The sequence below is a fragment of the Bufo gargarizans genome, chromosome 7 (genome assembly GCF_014858855.1).
Source record: "Bufo gargarizans isolate SCDJY-AF-19 chromosome 7, ASM1485885v1, whole genome shotgun sequence".
In the NCBI taxonomy this organism is placed as follows: domain Eukaryota; kingdom Metazoa; phylum Chordata; class Amphibia; order Anura; family Bufonidae; genus Bufo; species Bufo gargarizans.
Genome location: NC_058086.1, coordinates 73,793,410 through 73,811,911, shown reverse-complemented (window position 1 = coordinate 73,811,911; position 18,502 = coordinate 73,793,410). Strand labels below are relative to the sequence as shown.

At 46.9% G+C, this 18,502-nt stretch overlaps 1 protein-coding gene across 1 annotated transcript in view; it reads left to right on the top strand.

Annotated features, from left to right (window-relative positions):
- Positions 1–1,353: 1,353 nt before the first annotated feature.
- The window catches only part of NDUFA6 (NADH:ubiquinone oxidoreductase subunit A6), a 124,829-nt gene continuing 107,680 nt past the window's right edge, over positions 1,354–18,502 (top strand). Inside the window, exon 1 of the mRNA XM_044301706.1 lies at positions 1,354–1,542. Coding sequence (XP_044157641.1) covers positions 1,413–1,542 — 130 coding nt within the window. The 5' untranslated portion in view covers positions 1,354–1,412. The remainder of the gene's footprint in view (positions 1,543–18,502) is intronic.

Below are 18,502 nucleotides of genomic sequence, written 5' to 3'. Positions count from 1 at the left end.
CCCCCTCAGCATCAACGCAGCTGCCCCCCCATACAAGATATACCCCCCCTCAGCATCAACGCAGCTGCCCCCCATACAGATATACCCCCCCTCAGCATCAACGCAGCTGCCCCCCCATACAGATATACCCCCCCTCAGCATCAACGCAGCTGCCCCCCATACAAGATATACCCCCCCTCAGCATCAACGCAGCTGCCCCCCATACAGATATACCCCCCCTCAGCATCAACGCAGCTGCCCCCCCATACAAGATATACCCCCCCTCAGCATCAACGCAGCTGCCCCCCCATACAGATATACCCCCCCTCAGCATCACGCTAGCTGTCCCCCCATACAGATATACCCCCCTCAGCATCAACGCAGCTGCCCCCCCATAAAGATATACCCCCCCCTCAGCCTCAACGTAGCTGTCCCCCCATACAAGATATAACCCCCCTCAACGCAGCTGCCCCCCCTACAGATATACCCCCCCTCAGCATCAACGCAGCTGACCCCCCATACAGATATACCCCCCCTCAGCATCAACGTAGCTGTCCCCCCATACAGATATTACCCCCCCTCAGCATCAACGCAGCTGCCCCCCATACAGAATATACCCCCCCCTCAGCATCAACGTAGCTGTCCCCCCATACAAGATATACCCCCCTCAACGCAGCTGCCCCCCATACAAGATAGCCCCCCCTCAGCATCAACGCAGCTGCCCCCCCATACAGATATACCCCCCTCAGCATCAACGCAGCTGCCCCCCCATACAGCTATACCCCCCCCTCAGCATCAACGCAGCTGTCCCCCCATACAAGATACCCCCCCTCAGCATCAACGCAGCTGCCCCCCCATACAGCTATACCCCCCCCTCAGCATCAACGCAGCTGTCCCCCCATACAAGATACCCCCCCTCAGCATCAACGCAGTTGTCCCCCCATACAGATATACCCCCCCCTCAGCATCAACGCAGTTGTCCCCCCATACAGATATACCCTCCCCCCCCTCAGCATCAACGCAGCTGCCCCCCCCCCATACAGATATACCCCCCTCCATACAAGATATACCCCCCGGTGTACAATCCCTCACTGCACATCACCAACAGTTTCAATACAAAATCAGTTACTCCATCAGTAGGCTCCGCGGACTTCTACATCGCTGCAGGCGTTTTTTAGTTCACTCCCCGCACTGCTGACCCGAGCGAGCTCCATGATGCATGTAAAAAAGAGCGCGGCTCTCCTATTTCCGATCCACGTGATCTAGGAGAGCCACGTGATGTTATGACGTCAGAAGGTCCTTCCCGAATATAGTATTTAGCCATTACCTCTCCATAATCTGGGAGTCGCCGCCCATTAGACCACGAGATTCCGCCTCTTCCTGTGACCTCATATCGACCAGGCGTAACTCTTTTCTAGATACTGCCGTGGAAAATGGCTGCGACAAAAAGCGCTAGTCGCATAATTGGTTCGGTTAAACCGATTCTTAGCCGAGATTTGAGCGATGCGAAACGCAGGGTGCGAGAGTTGTACAGAGCATGGTACCGGGAAGTGCCTAATACAGGTGAGGCCGCCTGCTGGAGTACACACGGTAAAACTTCGCTGACCTTCAGAGTGCCTGAGGAGAAATTTTTCAATCTGTTTTGCAATGGCAGTACTAGCACCTAGGAAACGTATTTCATTTTTTAAATCATATGTTTATCTCGTTAAATCAGTTTTTGAAATCTGATATCACAGTCCAAATATCTGCCTATTTTCAGAAATGTGTTAATGGCCCCCACCAGGCATTTCTGTATGAGGATATCAAATATTACTAGCATTAAGGTCTTCACTAGTATTGAGCCAACTTGTGGTTTCAAGTTCGGCACAAGGTTCAGGGTACCTAAGGGTACTTTCACCCTAGCGTTTTTCTTTTCCGACGAGTAGCGTTTACTCATCCCTAGTTTTCACCTAACATGTGAAGTATGCTTCTGGTGGAAGGGTTGTTCCATCTCGGGGTGAAAAAAAAACCTGTGATGTTAGGGTACTTTCACACTTGCGGCAGGACGGATCCCTCAGGCTGTTCACCATGTCGGATCCGTCCTGCGGCTATTTCGCCGGACCGCCGCTCCGTCCCCATTGACTATGATGGGGACGGGGCGGAGCTACGGCACAGCATGGCGCTGCACGGAGAAAGGCCGCTGGACTAAAATTACTGCATGTCAGGCGGCTTTCTCTGTGCACCGCCGTGCTGCGCCGGAGCTCCGCCCCAGTCCCCATTATAGTCAATGGGGATGGAGCGGCCGTCCGCGGGCATGGTGAAATAGCCGCAGGACAGATCCGACATGGTGAACAGCCGCCCTGCCGCAAGTGTGAAACTAGCCTTAACATGACTAGCTTGCAGCATCTAGGTAAAGAGACCCTGGCCGGGCCATGTTCTGAAACCACACCGATGTGCAGGTCAGGCAGCTTCTGTGTAAACAGGATTTAGTATTAACCCTTCAGTGACCAGCCTGTTTTGGGCCTTGCTGGCAAGTAGTGTTGAGCGAACTTTTATTATGACGGAATTCTTCTTATAGGCTTACGTGGTGCATCATAATAGAATTCCATTATGGTCTGTGGTAGCAGAATCCATAATCGGGATTCTTCGATACCCTGCACTTTGGACGCTGAACACAAAGTTCACTCAATACTACTGAGGAGCGTTTTTCTTCATTTTTTTTCATTGTCGCATTCAAAAAGCTTTACCTTTTTTTTTTTTTTTTTTTATGTTTTTCTTCTAATGTAGCTAGCTGTATGAGGGCTTGTTTTTTTTACGGGACAAGTTGTAGTTTTTAATGGTGTCATTTTGGGGTACACATTTTTCTGAATTTTGTGTTCATTTTTCATAATAAATAACATGATATCTTTTATTGTCTGTGTCAGTACGATTACAACGATAACAAATACATATATATTTAAATACATTTTTGTGGGATGAATTGTAGATTTCATTAACCACCTCAGCCCCCCTAGCGTAAACACCCTTAATGACCAGACCACTTTTTACAATTCTGCACTACACTACTTTCACCGTTTATTGCTCAGTCATGATGCAACTTACCACCCAAATTCACTTTCAGTTGTAAAATTTTTCAAATAAAACTCCATCTATATATACATTTTTCCCTGAATTTATTGTTTTACAGTATGAGCACCTGTCATGTTTCCTGAGGTTATACAATGCCCAGACAGTAGAAAAACCCCACAAATAACCCAATTTCGGAAAGTAGACACCCCAAGTTATTTGTTGATGGGCATAGTGAGTGAGTTCATAGAACTGGTATCAAAACAGCGTCTAATATACCTGTTAGGGGTTAAAAAAAAAAATCGCATCTACAGCCTGCCAGCGAACGATCACCGCTGGCAGGCTGTAGATACTCTCTTAACTTCCGATCCTGTGAGCGCGCGCGCTTGTGTGAGCGCGTTCACAGGAAGTCTCGCGATATGACGCGTAGATGCGTGACTCTGCTTGGGACAGCCGGCCCTCACAGATATTGTAGGCTGCCAGACTGATGACTCATACTCTTCACATAAACTAGCATGGTAGGACTGAGTTCTCAGTGTAATATCATAAGGAGGTGGGCCTGGCCTTCACTCAAACTGCCTAAGCCCGCCCAGCCTTAGTAGCAGAAAACCAGGAAATTAATTATGCTGTAACTGCAGCTCAGGCTTATTTAGCAAGATGGGAATACCCCTTTAATATTTGTGTACTGGACATGGTGGTACTCATAATCAGGACCTAGCCTGGGTAAGGTTATTTAACATATTTATTAGCAAATGCCTAAAAAGGCGATAAACCTATCTTGACCCAGGTAAAAATGAGTACTTCACTTTTATTATTAATTTATAAGCTAAAATTGAAATGCGAACAAGTGCAGTTTTTTATTTTTATTGATAAACTCAAAAAAGTTTTAAAAATACAGTCGACACTTCACAGGTGGATATAAATATTGGTCAGTGAGGGGGGGGGGGGGGGGGGCGGACGGACGGACGGACAGGAGATGTGCACTATCTCCCACCCTTTCACTTTAAATGCAGAGTGCTGCTGTGTCAATGCATACAGGGCTATTGCTGACTAGGTGAAATTGACAAGCCAGCCGTGTCATGCAGTGGGAACCTGAATGCCTTCCACCCACTGACAAATATTTTCACCTAAGGCTACTTTCACACTTGCGGCAGTGTGATCCGGCGGGCAGTTCCATCGTCGGAACTGGCCGCCGGATCCGCCGATCTGCCGCTGACTGAAAGCATTTGTGAGACGGATCCGGATGCGGATCCGTCTCACAAATGCATTGCAAGGACGGATCCGTCTCTCCGCTTGTCATGCGGACAGACGGATCCGTCTTGTACATTTTTTCATATTTTTGCCGATCTGCACATGCCGGAACGATGGATCCGGCATTCCGGTATTCTGAATGCCGGATCCGGCGCTAATACTTTCCTATGGGAAAAAATGCCGGATCCGGCATTCAGGCATGTATTCAGTTTTTTTGGCCGGAGAGAAAACCGTAGCATGCTGCGGTTTTCTCTTTTGCCTGATCAGTCAAAACGACTGAACTGAAGACATCCTGATGCAAACTGAACGGATTACTCTCCATTCAGAATGCATGGGGATAAAACTGATCAGTTTTTTTCCGGTATAGAGCCCCTGTGACGGAACTCTATGCCGGAAAAGAAAAACGCAAGTGTGAAAGTACCCTAAGGCTACTCTCACACTTGTGTTCAGAGCGGATCCGCTCACATAATGCAGACGGTGGCTCCGTTCAGAACGGATCAGTCTGCATTATATTGTTAAAAAAAATTCTAAGTGTGAAAGTAGCCTGAACGGATCCGTCCAGACAAAATTCTCATCTTCAACCGGATCTGTCCCCATTGACTTACATTGTAAGTCTGGACGGATCCGCACGGCGAGGCGGACACCCGAACGCTGCAAGCAGCGTTAAGGTGTCCGCCTGCTGAGCGGAGGCTGAACGCTGCCAGACTGATGCATTCTGAGCGGATCCACGTCCACTCAGAATGCATTAGTGCTGGATGGATGCGTTCGGGGCCGCTTGTGAGCCCCTTCAAACGGAACTCACAAGCGGACACCTGAACGCTAGTGTGAAAGTAGCCTAACAATTGCAGGTGCTTACAGGCTGCTATGAAGCCTGTTAGCAACCCTGCAAACATATATAGCACACAGTCTTGATACCGTGTCTATCTAAGGCCGAATGCACACGTCAGTTTTTCACGGCCGTGAGCGGTCCGTGGAACCGTGGCCTGGATTCCTGCTGAGAGCAGGAGCGCACGGCGTCATTGGTTGCTATGACGCCGTGCGCTCCGTGCTGCCGCCACAGTACAGTAATACACTGGTATAGATCATACCAGTGTATTACTGTACTGTGGCGGCAGCAGGGAGCGCACGGCGTCATAGCAACCAATGACGCCGTGCGCTCCTGCTCTCAGCAGGAATCCAGGCCGCGGTTCCACGGAAAAACGGCCGGTGCATTCGGCCTTGAGCATATTAACGGACTGAGCATTGGAATGTAGTCTAGCCGGACTATCACAGTGGAGAGCTGCGTTTAAAAGCTAAGACTGCCCCCTGACATGTTACCTGTAATCATGAATGAATAATAAAAGTGAAGTATTAATTGTAACCTGGGTCAAGCTAGGTTTAGGACGTGATGGTACCAAACGTGTGGGAGACTTTATTTTTGCTATTAATTATTTTTTTTTTTCTTTGCAAAGCGTTTTTCAATGGAAAAAAGCATATATATTTTAAATTTAATTTAAAGGGGATATCCAAGATCTTTAATGCCCCCTCATATGCCCGGGTCTCTGAGTTTTACTTACCTTGCTTTCCGGCACCCTCGTCGCTTCTGATGCTGGCACGGCCGCCGCTGCATCACCCCATCACGTGGATGAAAATGGCAGGCTGCGACAAGAATGAGCCTCCCTAGCATCGCGGGTGACATGCAGATCCTCGCATAGCACATGGGTACCCTGTACCCGTGTACTATGCCAGGAGTTAATAATCCCACGGGGAGCACGGGCAGGAGCCGCAATATGTGTTCCTGCCTTTACTCGCAGCGCTGCTGTGGCCTCGTTTATAAAACGTGTACTCCGTACACCGCTGAGCAGTCAGCGGTGTGCAGAGAACTGAGTTTTAAGCGCAAAGTGAATGGTGTAGAAATGGTGGGAAACAAAAGTATAATAAAAATACTAAATTGATAAAGTATATTAGAAGTAGTTTTATTAGGGACAACATATTAAAAGTTAATATAAAGGTTTAGTTGCTCTTCACGTGTCAGTGTTTTGCTCAGTGATTTTTGAGACAAAACCAGGTGTGGATCTAAACACAGAACAGGTGCAAATCTTTCCCTTATACCTGACCTATGTGTAGGCCTTCAGTCCTGGTTTTGGCTCACAATCGCCGATGGAAATCACTGACCAGTGTGAACAAGGTATTAAAAAGTAATTAAAAATAATAAAACATAACTGTTTTAGGATCATGTTACAGTGGGGCTGTGATCCGCATAATTAACCCCTCAGGTGCCGCACCTGAGGGGTTAATTGTGCGTATCATAGCTCCCTGTAAGAGATCAGGTGCTGCCAGGCAGCAGGGGGCAGACCCACCTCCCTCCCCTGTATTTAACTCATTGGTGCCCAGTGCGGCCCCCCTCCCTCCCCTGTATTTAACTAATTGGTGCCCAGTGCGGCCCCCCCCCCTCCCCTGTATTTAACTAATTGGTGCCCAGTGCGGCCCCCCTCCCTCCCCTGTATTTAACTAATTGGTGCCCAGTGCGGCCCCCCTCCCTCCCCTGTATTTAACTAATTGGTGCCCCGTGCGGCCCCCCTCCCTCCCCTGTATTTAACTAATTGGTGCCCAGTGCGGCCCCCCTCCCTCCCCTGTATTTAACTCATTGGTGGCCAGTGAGGCCCCCCTCCCTTCCTTGTATTTAACTAATTGGTGCCCAGTGCGGCCTCCCCCCCCCCCCCCCTAATTAAAATCCCCCCCCCATCATTGGTGGCAGCGGAGAGTTCCGATCGGAGTCCCAGTTTAATCGCTGGGGCTCCGATCGGTTACCATGGAAACCAGGACGCTACTGCTGTCCTGGCTTCCATGGTTACTTAGCAATTGTAGAAGCATTATACTTACCTGCGCTGTCTGTGACCAGCCGGGCGCTCCTCCTACTGGTAAGTAAAAGGTCTGTGCGGCGCATTTCCTATAGCACAGACCTGTCACTTACCAGTAGGAGGAGCGCCTGGCCGGTCAGACAGCGCAGCAGGTAAGTATAATGCTTCTACAATTGCTAAGTAACCATGGAAGCCAGGACTGCAGTAGCGTCCTGGTTTCCATGGTAACCGATCGGAGCCCCAGCGATTAAACTGGGACTCCGATTGGAACTCTCATTGATGGGGGGGGGGGGGAAGAGGCCGCACTGGCCACCAATGAAATTAATACAGGGGAGGCCGCATTGACTTGAATTGGGTCCGTGAACCGCTGTCTGACAAAAAAATAGGACAGGTCCTATTTTTTTTTCTGACAGACAGGAAACACGGATCACGGACGCGGATGAACAACGGTGCATTTTCCGAGTTTTCAACGGGTCCACAGAAAATCACGGAAAACGACACAACGGACACAGATGCACACAACGGTCATGTGCATAAGGCCTAATGGATTAATTTACCACAGACTATAATGGAATTCTATGACTGCATGCACCACGGAAGCCTATAAGAGGCATTCCGTATAGCATTCTGTCACAATAGAAGTCTATAATGGCCATAGATTGCTGCTGGTGCACTGCTGCCTCATCTACTTGAACGGCACCTGCCTCTGCGCCACATAGTGACTGCTGCGACCTCTTGGTGTCCTCCACCAGGCCTGGTTGGAATCCGCAGTGAGTGGCTGTGCTAGGGGGATAAATGGTCTGGAGGGGACCTGAGCTTTGTTGGAGCCCGTAGTGGGGAGCTCTGGTGTGTTGGCGCCCTGTTGCCCTCTTATAATTTCCTGAATGGCCAGATCACTCCCCTCCTCCTTGCATGTGGTGGCGCAAACACAAAGCTGATGGCACCATCTTCGGTCGGCCCATTTACACTATATCCGTGCTTCCTTCTCCTGCTTGTGTTTTACAGTCTGTCAGGTCACCAGTGCTGGAGGGAAAAGCAGCATCCTGACTGTCTGTCTGGTGGCCCTATCTGCTGCATCCATAGTGTGCTTCCACCTGACTGCTGCCTGCTAAATCTGCCCTCTGCTAATTATATCTAACTATACTGGAGCCTGCCTCCTGGCTCTATCTACTTTTTATGCTGTGTGCCTATACCTAACTACTGGTGCCTGCTGCCTGTATACTGTCCTTATATACTCAAACTACCTGCTCTTTGTGTCTCTACTAAGTTCTCTCCGTGCCCTCCTTAGCCAGAGGAAGAGTGACTTTTGTGGTGAGCCTGGTTCTGTGCCATTTAGCCAACATGATGAATAAAGAAAAGATGTGGTGTTCCCCTTCTGAACTCAAATGATATCAGATGGAGAAAAGGGAGACACAGACGAACTGTGTTAGATTATGCTAAAACAAGATGATGTGAAAGAATTATCAATAGAGAGATTAGAAACTCATGCGTGATCAGTTATGAGATTAGTTAGGCAGGTGAAAAGTGGTACTGGGACGTTAAAATATTAATTTAAAAACCATACTCTGTGTTGCATCTAAAAAAAGTTGCATCGAGTGGGGGACTTCACCAGGGAGGGAGGCATAGGATAAGCATAAAACCCCTTTATCATCTTCTCCTCCCCTGCCGAGGTCGCTTGTGAGATGGTATAAATATCGCCTTCACGTCCCAAAAGGAAAGTAACCAGGGCTTCAAATGGAAGACTCTTTATTTAATATAAGCTCAACGCATTTCAGGGTGTATCCCCCTTTTCTTTCTTTCTCAAGAGAAAGATGCAATAAAAACCTACGTGATGCCATACATTTGATCAATTGAACTGTGAATTGATTTCAGGCGGGAACCGGAAGTGAGGGGATGTCACTTCTGGCCATACAAACACTGATAAACTGATAAACACTGCCTGGTTAAGGGGAGTGGCTTGGGCAACCAGGTGCTATCAATTGAACCACTGAACTATCCCAGAGCTTACTCTTCCTGAGGCTTGCTGTACCAAGTGGCTTCTGATTAAGTGGCTTGGAGTTAAAGAAAAGGAGTTTAAGGCAAGGAGCAAAAATCTAAGGGCGGATAGAATTTCCTTGTGTGTTGGCTTGATTCTAGCTAGTCCTTCAACTACAGCAGACAGGGTCTAATTCTAACTCATAGTTACGGTTTTCCTTCTTTACTGTTCATCCCCATTAAACATGTGCTCCATGGTCAATGCCACAGTGTCCTGTGCAATGTATGCGTGCCTTGAAGAGGTGTTTGAGGGTGAATACATTTGCAGTAGATGCAATCGTGTTGCATATTTGGAAGCCCAGATCTCGGATCTAAATAAGCAGCTTGAAATACTTAGGGCATTGCAAAACTGGAGAGGCTTAGACCTCACTGTGCAGGCACTGGCTGGGGTCAGTGAAATGGAGGTGGGTGGAGGAGGGCAAGATCAGGACTATCAGATCAGCAGCTGGGTTAATGTAGAAAGAAGAGGTAGAGGGATAAGTGCCAGGGAGGCTAGTCCTGAGCTGGAACGCCCTAGTAAATATGCCTGTTTGGCTGATATTAGAGATAAAAGCCCAGGGCCAGCAACACTGCAGCAAGGCGTTTCTCCTAGCAACCAGGAGGATGACCGCTGCAGGAAGGATGGGAAAAGGAGTGCAGCAAAGGTTATACAGATGCTGGTGGTAGGGGACTCTATTATTAGGCGAACAGACAGGGTCATCTGTCGATGAGACCGTGAATGCCGAACAGTGTGTCTGCCGGGTGCTCGGGTTCGGCATATTGCGAATCGGATTGACAGATTGCTGGGTTGGGCTGGGGACGACCCGGCAGTCATGGTGCACATTGGCACCAATGACAAAGTCAGCGGGAGATGGAAGGTTTTTAAAAACGATTTTAGGGAGTTAAATTAGTGGCTCAGAAACTGGTGCAGGAAGGAAGGGTTTGGGTTCATGGAGAACTGGGCCGACTTCGTGGTCGGTTACAGGCTCTACAGTAGGGACGGGCTGCACCTCAATGGGGAGGGTGCAACTGCCCTGGGGTAAAAAATGGTTAGACGGCTGGAGGAGCTTTTAAACTAGAATCTGGGGGGGAGGTGTCATACTAATAAGGGGGAAGATAGAGAGTGGGTTATAGAAGAGGATAGTGGGGTTGGGTTTAGTAAGGAAAATGGGGAGAAGACTGGGCATAACTATACATTTATAAAAAAAAAATAGAACTGCTTGTAACAAGAACCTGTTACATACAAAAATTAACGAAGGTAACCAATAAATCCTGGATAATCACTTTACAGGTAATAGTAATTTAATATGTATTTTCACAAATGCCAGAAGTCTAACTAGCAAAATTGGGGAGTTGGAGGCTATGGTACTAGAAGAACACATAGATGTATTGGTGTGGCTGGGACATGGTTGGACTCTTCGCATGATTGGGCTGTTAATATTGAGGGTTTTACACTATTTAGGAAAGATCGGGTCAATAGAAAAGGTGGTGTTTAGTGTTGAGCTAACTTGTGTTTTCAGTTCGGGTTATCGAAGAATCGAGTTTTGGATTCTAAATTCCGTTATGGTCCATGGTAGTTGAATCCATAACATGATTCTTCGATAACCCGAACTTTAGATGCTGAACATTAACCACCACCTTTTCTATTGACCCGGTCTTTCCTAAATATGTAAAAACCCTCGTCAATAGAAAAGGTGGTGGTTAGTGTCGAGCGAACTTGTGTTTTAAGTTCGGCGTCTAAAGTTCGGGTTATCGTAGAATCGTGTTATGGATTCAACTACCACGGACCATAACGGTATTTAGAATCTATAACGTGATTCTTCGATAACCTGAACTTTAGACGCCACAAGTTCGCTCAACACTAGTGGTAGTGTGTGCCTGTATGTGAAGAGTGATCTGAAAACAAGTGTGAAAGAGGCAATTGTGGGTTAGGATTGTGAGGATGTGGAAACCTTATGGGTGAAAGTTCAAAGGCATATAAACACTGAAAAAATACTTGGTGTAATCTAGAGACCCCCTAACATCACAGAAGAGACAGAAAAGCAACTGTATAACCAAATAGAGCGGGCGGCACAGTCTGGTACAGTAGTCATAATGGGAGATTTTAACTTCCCAGACATTGACTAGGGTCATTGTTTTGCCTCAACTGCAAAGGGGAGAAAATTCCTCAACTTGCTGCAGGACCACTTTATGGGCCCGTTTGTAGAATATCCCACTAGGGGCCATGCTGTTGGATCTGGTAATTTCTAATGATGCAGAGCTTGTTGGTAATGTTAGTGTTCAAGAAACACTAGGTAATGGAGACCACAATATAATTATATTTCCCCTCAACTATAAAAAGCAAACTCTCAGGCAGAGCAAAGACACTGAATTTCAAAAAGGCTAATTTCCCTGGGTTGAGGGCAGCATTTCAGGGCATAGACTGGGAGCAGCTACTGTCACATAATACAGAGGATAAATGGGAGAGCTTCAAATCCACATTGAGTAATTGCACACAAAAAAATGTATCCCTTTTAGGTAACGCGTATAAATGGCTAAAATTAAACCCCTCATGGATTACAGCTACTGTAAAAAGAGCAATAAAAGACGAAAAGAGGGCATTTAAAAAAAGCTGATCTGAGAGGTCAGCTGTAGCTTTTGAAGATTACAAAGGGCTTAATAACATCTGCAAAAAGGAGATAAAATTAGCAAAGATACAAAATGAACAGCAGGTATCAAAAGAAAGCAAAACAAATCCCAAAGTGTGTGTGTGTGTGTGTATATATATATATAATATATTTATATTTATTATTGCTGAAGTAAACAAATATTTTAGTAATCGAGTATTCTATCGACTTATATTTCTCGATTCATCGAGTAATCTAATAAAAACCAACTTAAAATAACGTACGTAATTAGGCATGTATGAAGTTATTGGTTTGAAGTGGTTAATGGAAACACCTTGGCATTAGGTATGTATAAAGTTATTGGTTTGGAGGGGTTAATAACTTTATACATGCCTAATGCCAAGGTGCTTCCATTAACCCCTCCAAACCAATAACTTTATACATGCCCATTGGGTTTGTAGGGGTTAATGAAAGCACCTTGGAGGTGCCTTCATTAACCCCTCTCTACACCAATAACTTTATACATGCCAAGGTGGTGCCGGCAGCCTCCATTAACCACTCTCTCTCCATCTGCCTTTCATCTGCCTTTCATTTCAATATCAATTTACAGTGACTCAGTGCCCCCGATTTCCCCCCTGGCGTGCCTCAAGTGCTGTTAACTTAAATTACCTAATGGCATTAGTGAGGAGGGCGCAGCCGCAGACACATGGGGTCCGAGACAGTCTTCATCCCAGCACGCACTGGGACTTTAAGTGACGTCAGACACACATCGTTAGCCAGCTCGATGATGATGTATGATGGCAACTGCGCATTACGCAAAGTCCTGCCTCTCTGGCCTCCAGGGGACACGGAAGCGGTGAGTGAGACGCTTAATTTCGCTCCTGCTCTGTGATCCTGTGATGTAACGATTACTCGATGCAGGGAAACTACATTGATTAATTTTTTGACTCGATTTACTTTTTGAATAGAGTTATAGGGGGGGTAGTCACTGAATATAAGGAAAAGGCAGAGTTCCTAAATAGTTAATTTTAGCTTTGTATATACAAGAGAAGAGAAAGGAGCTGATATCTGTGGCGCCGGGGCTGTTAGTACATCCAGTGATATACTCAATTGGCTAACTGTAGGTATCGTCCAAGAGAAGTTAACTAGGGTAATTGTGAACAAAACTCCGGGTCCAGATGGATTGCACCCAAGAGTGCTTAAAGAGTTCTGTTCAGTCATTGCTGTGCCCCTGTTTATCATTGTTAAGGATTCTCTAGGGACTGGTGTGGTGTGTGTATATATATATATATATATATTATTATATCAAGGTCCTCCACAGGTAATTGCAGACCTATTGGCTTGGAAGGTATAGTTTGTAGTTGCATTGAAAACTGGCTGAAGGACTGTGTCCAGAGAAATGTGGTCAATGATTCCTAGTCAGAATGGTCCCAGGTTATAAGTGGTGTACCCTAAGGTTTTTTTTTTTTTTTGTGTTCACCTGAGTGGTTAGGTCATGTAATATTTTTATAGAGCTGGTTGTTACGGATGTGGACAATTTATTTTTATTTTTTATTTTTTTTATAGTGCATTTCACTTTAGCACAAGCAGTTTAGCAGTTTTGAAACAAAAAAAAAAAGTTTGTCTCCATGTTCTGAGAGCTATAGTTTATTTTATTTTTTTGGGTGATTGTCTTAGGTAGGGGCTCATTTTTTGCAGGATGAGGTGACTGTTTTATTGATACCATTTTGGGGGGCATACACCTTTTTGATCGCTTGGTGTTGCACTTTTTGTGATGTAAGGTGACAAAAATTGCTTTTTTTTTAAAATACTTTTTTAACACTATTTCTTTTTTTTTAATTTTTTTTTTTTTTTATGGTGCTTATCTGACAGGGTGGATCATGTGAAATACAGTCCTGATCAAAAGTTTAAGACCACTTGAAAAATGGCAAAAAAACATATTTATCATGGCTGGATCTTAACAAGGTTCCAAGTAGAGCTTCAACATGCAACAAGAAGAAATGGGAGTGAGGCAAAACATTTTTTTTAGCATTCAATTTAATGAAAACAACAAATAAACTGAAACAGGCGGTTTTTCAGCTGATCAAAAGTTTAGGACCACACCCCCAAAAAAAAACTAAAGCCCCCCCCCAAAAACAGAAATCCAACTTCCAAACATGAACTCAGTAATGAGTAGCTCTGCCGTTATTGTTGATCACTTTAAGAATTTATTTCGGCATGCTTGATGCAAGCGTTTCCATTAGGTGAGTGGGAACATTTCTCCAAGTGGTGGAGACGGCTGCACGAAGGCCATCTACTGTCTGGAACTGTTGTCCATTTTTGTAAACATCCCCAAAGGTTCTCTCTTGGATTTAGATCAGGGGAACACGCAGGATGGGCCAAAAGAGTGATGTTATTCTCCTGGAAGAAGTCCCTTGTCCTGTGGGCATTGTGTACTGTAGCATTGTCCTGTTGAAAAAGCCAGTCATTACCACACAGACTAGGGCCCTCAGTCATGAGGAATGCTCTCTGCAACATCTGGACATAGACAGCGGCCGTTTGATGGCCCTGCACTTCCTGAAGCTCCATTGCTCCATTGAAGGAAAAAACACCCCAGACCATTATGGCGCCTCCTCCACTGTGGCGCGTAGAAAACATCTCAGGTGGGATCTGCTTATCATGCCAGTAACATTGGAAACCATCAGGACCATCAAGGCAAAAAAAAATTCTCATCAGAGAATAAAACTTTCTTCCACCTTTGAATGTCCCATGTTTGGTGCTCTCTTGCGAAGTCCAAACGAGCAGTTCTGTGGCATTTAAGGAGACTCCCTTGAGTCTCAGATGCCGTCTGATGGTTATGGGGCTGCAGTCAGTACCAGTAAGGGCCTTAATTTGGTTCGAGGATCGTCCAGTGTCTTGATGGACAGCCAATTGGATCCTCCGGCTCAGTGCTGGTGAATTATTTTTTTGGGGGTCTTCCACTTGACTTTTTTGTTCCAAAACCCTCAGGATCATTTAAGAAATTCCAAATGTTTCATCTCCCTCTAATTTCTTGTTGCATGTTGAAGCTCTACTTGGAACCTTGTTAACCACCTCAGCTCCTCTAGCTTAAACCCCCTTAATGACCAGACCACTTTTTACAATTCTGCACTACACTAATTTCACGGTTTATTGCTCGGTTATACAACTTACCACCAAAATGAATTTTACCTCCTTTTCTTCTCACTAATAGAGCTTTCATTTGGTGGTATTTCATTGCTGCTGACAGTTAAACTTTTTTTGACATTAGTCAAAATTTCCATTTCATCCACCATGACGGCCCACATTGAGATTGACCCTTGACCTCTGTAGGGGCAGGAACACATAGAGAGTTTAAGAACCCCCCCACCCCTCCACCTCCTCAGTGCTTTCCTGCCCCTACAGGGGCCAACACGTGGAGAGGATCCTCCTCAAGGAGGATAGCATCATTATTTCCTTTGCAGGTTCTCAAGCTGGCCTCCCGCGGCATGGGCTACGGCTGGCCAGCTTGGAGCATCGAGGACCCTCGTCTTGGCTTATGCCGAGGCCTGTGGTCCTCCCCCATACCTCTTGCACTTCCTTCCCTTCATGGGGAAGCAGTCGGGGGTGCCGGCTTCACGGGCGCGCGCGGTGTGCGGCGTTCCTTCCTTTGGAGGCATGCTGTGCACTTGTGACCGGCTGGGGGAGCAGGTGCGTTGCATGGAGCGCTCAGGAGGCAGGCCGGACGTCGCACGTATCCTCTCATAGGCCGGTGCGGCGCCGGCTCTTGCCGTCACTAAGGGCACAGCTAGATGACGTCAGACGCCGGGATATTTCAAAAAGAAGACCGCGGTTCCCTCCGGCCCTTGCCTGCTGCGCCACAATGTCTGAGACACCTGCTCCCCGCCAGGAAGGCCCTGATCCCACTGCTGCCGGTACAGTGAGTCCCCTCCTGGGGGGTATATATTTCAGTCTCCTGTCATTGAAATACTAATTGTGGCATATCTGGTTGCTTCCTCACTCCAGGGCAGCAAGGAGTCAAAACCAAAATCCAAACTCTTAAAATGCTGCGCTTGCTCTAAGCGTCTCCCTGAGAACTACAAAAAAAGGTTGTGCAAATTTGGAAGGAAGAACAACCAGATATACTTTCTGAGGTGAAATCTTTTATTGCAGACGAAATTAAGTCCTCTTTAGCCACCTTGTCTGCCCCCGCTAGTACTCCCAACCCCTCCAAGAAACGCAAATTGTCCGCTATCTCCTCTTCCGAGGGTGAAGATGTTGAAGTGGCTTCCGCCTCATCCAGACAATTTCCTAATGAGGAACCCTTGTCTGACGGGGAAATTCCGGACGAGGATAAAAAATATTTCTCTGCTGATGAAATGGAGGAGCTGCTGAGGAGCAGTCAGATCCACAATGGGTATCGAGGATACCCCTAAACCCCGTACGGTACAGGACGAAATGTTTGGGGGTCTTAGATCCAAATCTTCTATAGTTTTTCCCATTAATGAAAATATAAAAGAGATGATAATGGAAGAATGGTCAGACCCGGAGAAAAGATTAGGCGTTCCCAAAGAGTTCAGAAACAGACTCTGCTTTGACCCGGCTGAAAGCAAACTTTACAATCAGACCCCTAAAGTGGATCTACAGGTGGCCAAGGTAGTAAAGAAGACCGCCCTACCCTTTGAAGACTCCTCACAGTTGGGCGATCCTATGGATAGAAAGGCAGATGGGCTCCTAAAAAAATCCTGGGAATCAGCTATGTTTGGGGTCAAAACTAATATCGCTGCTACCTCCGTTGCCAGAGCAATGTATATATGGCTAGGAGAGTTGGACGAACACCTGAAAAATAAAACCCCAAGAGAAGAGATCAGAGATTCGCTCCCTCTTCTTCCGCTCCGCCACAGCATTTTTGGCCGATGCTTCTGCAGAGTCGATCCATTTCTCAGCCAAGGATGCGGATCTTTCTAATGCAGCCCGGCGGGCGTTATGGATGAAGGCCTGGTCCGGGGACAAGGCTTCCAAGGCCAAACTTTGCTCCATCCCCTTTTCGGGGGAATTTGTCTTCGGTCCCACTCTGGATAAAATTCTAGAGGGGGCAGCAGACAAGAAAAAGGGGTTCCCAGAGGAGAAGGATTCTAAAAAGAAGCCCTTTCGTCAATTCCAGCCTCAGCAGAGATCCTACAGGGGGAAAGGGAAAACCGGCCGATGGAGCTATCCCAAAGGAGGGTGGAGGAAGAGGCTTCATCCTCAATCCCCAAAATAGACAAAATAAACAGCAGTGACGCCAGAGTAGGGGGGCGACTGATGTGTTTTCTATCTTCCTGGAAACGGGTAACCTCAAATCCCTGGGTTCTGTAATCTCTCAGGGCTACAAGATAGAATTCACATCAGTCCCCCAAGAAGATTCTGTATCTCACCCCAGCGCAGATCAGAACTTCCAAAAATTTGGCAGGGCGTCCAAGACCTCTTGGACCTAGGGGTGATTCAGAAGGTCCCTATCCCAGAGGAAAGGAGAGGGTTTTTATTCCAGCCTTTTTTTAGTAAAAAAACCAGACCATTCCTTTCGCACTATTATAAACCTAAAACCCCTAAACAAGTTTATTCTATACAGGAGGTTCAGGATGGAGACCATCCCATCCACAATTCCCCTGATCCAGAATTGGACGTTGATGTCATCAATCAATCGATCTAAAGGACGCCTACTACCATGTCCCCATTCATCATCTCTCTCAGAAGTATTTAAGATTTGCTCTAAAGGGTCCAGACGGATCGATCCATCACTTTCAATACGTGGCCCTTCCCTTCGGTATGTCCTTGGCCTCCAGGGTCTTCACAAAGGTCGTAGTAGAGATGGTGGCCTATCTTCGTCAAGAGGGAGTTACAATCATCCCATATCTCGAAGACTTCCTGATTCTGGGCAACACAGAGTCCGAAAACCTCCTGGCAACTCAAAGATTCTCGGAATTCTTAGAAAATCTCGGCTGGATCATAAATCTAAAGAAATCACCCTAATCCCATCCAGGAGAATAAGGTTCCTGGGTGTGGAACTGGACTCATCCCTGTTGAAAACTTTCCTCCCTCAGGACAAGGCCACTACACTGACGGAAAGGATCCGAGCGTTCCAGAGGACTCGCAGTTGCTCCATCCGGAAGGCCATGAGTCTCCTGGGAAGCCTAACCGCCTGCATTCCCTCGGTTGCTTGGTGCCAAAGCCACACAAGGGTGATCGAGTTGTATCCTAGTTATTTGGGACGGGAAGCAAGTAAGACTTTCCGGATTCTGCAGGCCGTAAAGACAGACCTACATTGGTGGAAAGAAAGAAGACTGCTTGGAGGCCTACAGTGGCAGAACCATCTGACCGTTCAGGTAATCACGGACGCAAGCCTCGGAGGCTGGGGTGCAAAGATAGGAGATCATCTTCTGCAGGGCTCCTGGCCAGCCGAGATAAGAGTCAGATCCTCAAACTACAGAGAGCTGTATGCGGTCCTGGAGGCGTTATTAAGGGGAGAGAGTCTTTTAAAAGGGCGACACCTAAGAGTAATGTCCGACAACACCACAACGGTGGCTTATCTGCGACATCAAGGAGGGACAAAGTCACGGCCTCTGGGTGCGATAGCAAGAAGAATCTTCTCCTGGGCAGAAGAGAACGTCTTATCTCTCTCCGCCATCCACCTAAGGGGCTGCGAAAACACGATAGCAGACTTCCTGAGCAGGAAGATAATAGATCCAGGAGAATGGTCTCTGAACAGGGCTATCTTCCAGAAGATCTCGGAAAGATGGGGCCGTCCGGAGG